At 35.0% G+C, this 3970-nt stretch overlaps 1 protein-coding gene across 4 annotated transcripts in view; it reads left to right on the top strand.

Moving 5' to 3' along the window:
* Positions 1-3970, top strand: part of LOC118742783 (lysophospholipid acyltransferase 1) — a 59456-nt gene that overhangs the window by 6792 nt on the left and 48694 nt on the right. For 3 of the 4 annotated variants that reach the window (XM_036475124.1, XM_036475123.1, XM_036475125.1), the window contains exon 3: positions 6-84. In XM_036475124.1, the coding sequence (XP_036331017.1) occupies positions 6-84 (79 nt within the window). Of the gene's footprint in view, positions 1-5; positions 85-3970 lie in introns of those variants that run through there. The other variant, XM_036475126.1, reaches the window with a different exon arrangement.

Raw genomic sequence — 3970 nt, 5'->3', positions numbered from 1 at the left:
CCTAAATTCATTGATAATGACAACTACCAAGGCAGCAGAGCCTTTGCCTGGCTGGCAGATATGTGCGGATTATCTGTAGATTTGGTAAGTATTAATCTATTTTTTGGTTTGCCGGTAACTAGGTATGTATGTTGGCCAAAGGCAGAGGGAACAAAATAAGAGTAGGAATATATATATTTTTATAAAAATCGGATGCAGACTTCAAATGCATATTTATAATTTAGATAAAATTTCAAACAGGAAAGAAAATATGTAGGTACACACATACATATGTATTTATATATGTTTAATGTATGTATGTGATCTTGCTAGACCGCATTCCATAGCGATTGCATCCAGTTCTCCACTTTAGCAGCTCATTTGTGGAAATGCTATTTGGCCCATCGCCCAAGCAGCTGAATAAACTATTCGTCGTTGGCTAGACGCTCGCTCATTCTTTACACTTCATGGCCGTCTGATGAACTGGTTCGCTGCTGATTTCGCCATGTTTTGGCCATAAGGTGATAAACGAGTATGAGAGTAGTAAGGAAAAGAAACAGTAAATAATGAGGCATATATGATTGAAATAATTCCTCTAGTATGCAATAGTAGCTAAGAAAAAAAATAATAATTTAACTTTTGATTCACAAGATCACAATTATTTTGCAATAGGGCACGCATGCTGGCGAATGAGGAATTTAGTATTTCCTCTTGCACTGTAAGGGTTTTTGGTATGACCTAAGACAGTTGAATAGGTCATATGTATATCGAAGGCTTAAATTCAATACCCTCTATCTGCAGTTTTCACGAAAAACTACTTTGTGGTGTTAGAAACCATCTGGGTCTTGCCTGTCTTCACGGATGTTAATTCTGACTTCGAAATTTAATAATAAATTCTTCTACCAAGCGGTATACAAGGTCTGCATTAATATCACCGATGACAGTTAAGACTTAGGTGGATTTTTATATCATATTCTAATTTTTTTAAACAGTGCAGATAGAGGGTATTGAATATGAACCCTCGATATGTACATATACATATAATTGACTGCCAGTTGCAGCTGCTTATTAAAAAAAAAAAATGAAGATGCTTGGCAGAGATGTTTGGAAGATCCAAAACAATTTAAATTCAGGAGAAAATATTTAACTGAATAATTGTCTACATCCTCGAGTGTATCCTACTTTCAAAAGTAATTTGCACAATCTTTATTACTGGCGAATTTAATAGATTTTTCAAATATAGGACTCCGAACAAAGATCAGAACTATTGCGCTTCAAGTTTTTCTATGCAACATTATGGGCTGGTTTCTCCAACTCAACTTAACTTAGTTTAGCCACTTTTTGGACTTAAGTCAAAAGTTAGCCTACGTTTTACACAGCTTATTCATGACTAAGTCAAGAAAATTGGCTTAACTAAGTTAAGTTGAGATGGAGAAACCAGCCCTATCAGTTCATGTAATAAAGCGATAGTCATTGGCCCTGAAAAATTGATGATTAGCAACTAGCAGTGTTCTTAAGTACATATTTTCTTTTAATTTGATGCCCTCATTTGCGTTTGATTTATGTAGCTACATACATACATAAATGCATACATATGTACATACAGTATTGGACATTTCTATAGCACCCCCATTTCAAAGTGATATTGTTCGCCACCTTCCTTTAATTATTTGCAATTTATTTTTGTATTGAAGAAACCCACACCTCCTTCGGCGAAAAATTTGTAAAAGATCAACGGTAATTTTAAGCCACTTGAAACTTGCACACTATTAGACCAAAATTTTATGGGCTATAAAACCATGTACTCAAAAAAATTCTGTTAATTGTTTTGTAGTCTTTTAATCAGTTTTAAACTTGGGTTTAAATGAGTTTTGTTAGAGAATGAACTCTCTTTTAAAGTATGTTTACATATACATAAATATAGTCTCAATCAAAGCTCGTTTGTTAATCACCCCGTTTACACAGGCCAATCTCAGATTATTAGCCGTCAAGTTTGGTGTGCTTGTTAAGGCGAAATACGCCACACAAGCGGCTTGACAAACCAAGCGAAATATCTCAATCCATTTGTGTTGTATATGGGGTGTTTAAAGGTTTTACAAGCCGTTTGAGGGAAATTTGAACAAAAAACAAAATTTTTTGCTTTTCTGGCCGCCATGTTCACGTTTGATCAACCCGCTTGCGATGTGAATGATAATTTCGTCTTATTTACGATGAAATTTTCACCGACTGAGCCGTTAAGAGCGAATTATATTACACAAGCGGCTTGTCAAACATAATTTGCCATGGACCATGCAAACATGAGTCGTTCAAGCATAGAATTTTAATTTTCTTTCGGTTTACAATGTGAAAAAGTTTGGTTTTCTTCCATTTTTTACTATCCACATCACAAGCGGTTTGACCAAACGTAAATAAAAAATTTTTTATTTTTGCTCAAATTTCCTTCAAGCGGTTTGTCAAACCTTCAAACACCCCCATAGATGATAAAAGGATTGAAACAATGGTTTGTCAAGCCGCTTGTGTTGTCTATTTCGCTATTAAGAGAAGAAAATGGAAGAAACCCATAATTTTTAACATTGTGAAATGGAGAGAAATAAAATTCTTTCCCACCAACAATTTTTGTTGCCGACAATAAGAAAACGTTTCGTCCTCGCCAATAATATTTTACAAAACAACCGATTGAATTGAATAGCAGCTTTTGGAACAATCACCCAACTCAGCAGCACAACCGCTGAGAAGCAAACAAATTTACTGAGAAAGAAAGTTGCAAAAATTTGTATTTTTTTCAATCTCATCAAACCTTATAAATGCATTATATTATGCTCGTTTACACGTTTTTGATAAATTTCTCCAGCGATTTCACTGAATAAACTTGATAAACTGAAGCCAATGCAACTCTGTTGCAACTCTAGCTGTGTTTTCTTAGGTAATAATAGGGATAAGTACGCATAAAAATTTTGCACGCAAATTCAACAACAACGGTATGATCCTAATATAGATCTGGTTCAATTTATTATCCGTTTTGTTTTATTCACTGATAATTTGGCCGCACAGTTTGGTAGCAGTGACAAATGAATTCATACACAAACAGACATTCTGCCATTGTTTCTTTTAACTTGCTTCAAATAAATCGCCTTTCCCATTTAGTGAGTTCATTTCTAAAATTTCTGAATCCTCGTGCTAGTAGTATAAAATTACTGATACTGAGACCGATAAACAAAGAAACCACGACTATTGTCGCAGGTGTAAACGAAAGGAGATTATAGAGCGTTCATGTAATACGGGTGCTTAAATTTATTAGAATATCTGCTGGATAAAGTTATCGGTTTAAATGAATGCCACTATTTTGTATTTTTTTTTCGTATTTCACATGGCTCAAGAAGAAAATCAGAACAGTTTTTGACACTTTCGATACCATACTTAAGCAATAACAAAGTACACACAAATGTTGTTTCTGCTCTAATGCTAGTACCTGTTTGATATGCCTTGGCCAAATCTTATAAATATTATGGAAACTTCATATATTTAAAGAAAAATTACATCACAAGCAATTATTTTAGGAATTATGTTCTGCTTCGGATGTGGGCAAGGGGATTCAAAGAGCGCATACGGGTATGTGACGGCGCGCTTATATGCTGAAGCGTTTTACAAAAACACCAAGCGCAGAAACGCTTATGGCGTGAACAGCACTGGTATAAAGTAATAAAATCGATAACGCTAAGACAAAAACAACCCTTTCGTGACTTATGAAGAAGTCGATACTCTGTCCTACGTTATCGGAACAATCCAGGATTATTTCTGCCTAAGACTCTAAATTCAGCAGCATTTTTTACAGTTTTATGTCGAATATTTTATGCTGTTACAACAATTACTGCCGAGCCACAACCAAATCTAATGTGGTCGAATATGGCTCTGTTACAACAACATCCAATGACTCCACAGAAATATATGTGGGAATGCGACCCTGACATAATGCGACCCTGACATAATGCGA

This window comes from Rhagoletis pomonella, unplaced genomic scaffold (assembly GCF_013731165.1).
Source record: "Rhagoletis pomonella isolate Grant_MI unplaced genomic scaffold, Rhpom_1.0 Rhpom_scaffold_00007, whole genome shotgun sequence".
Classification (NCBI taxonomy): Eukaryota; Metazoa; Arthropoda; class Insecta; order Diptera; family Tephritidae; genus Rhagoletis; species Rhagoletis pomonella.
This window is presented reverse-complemented; position numbering and strand designations above follow the sequence as displayed.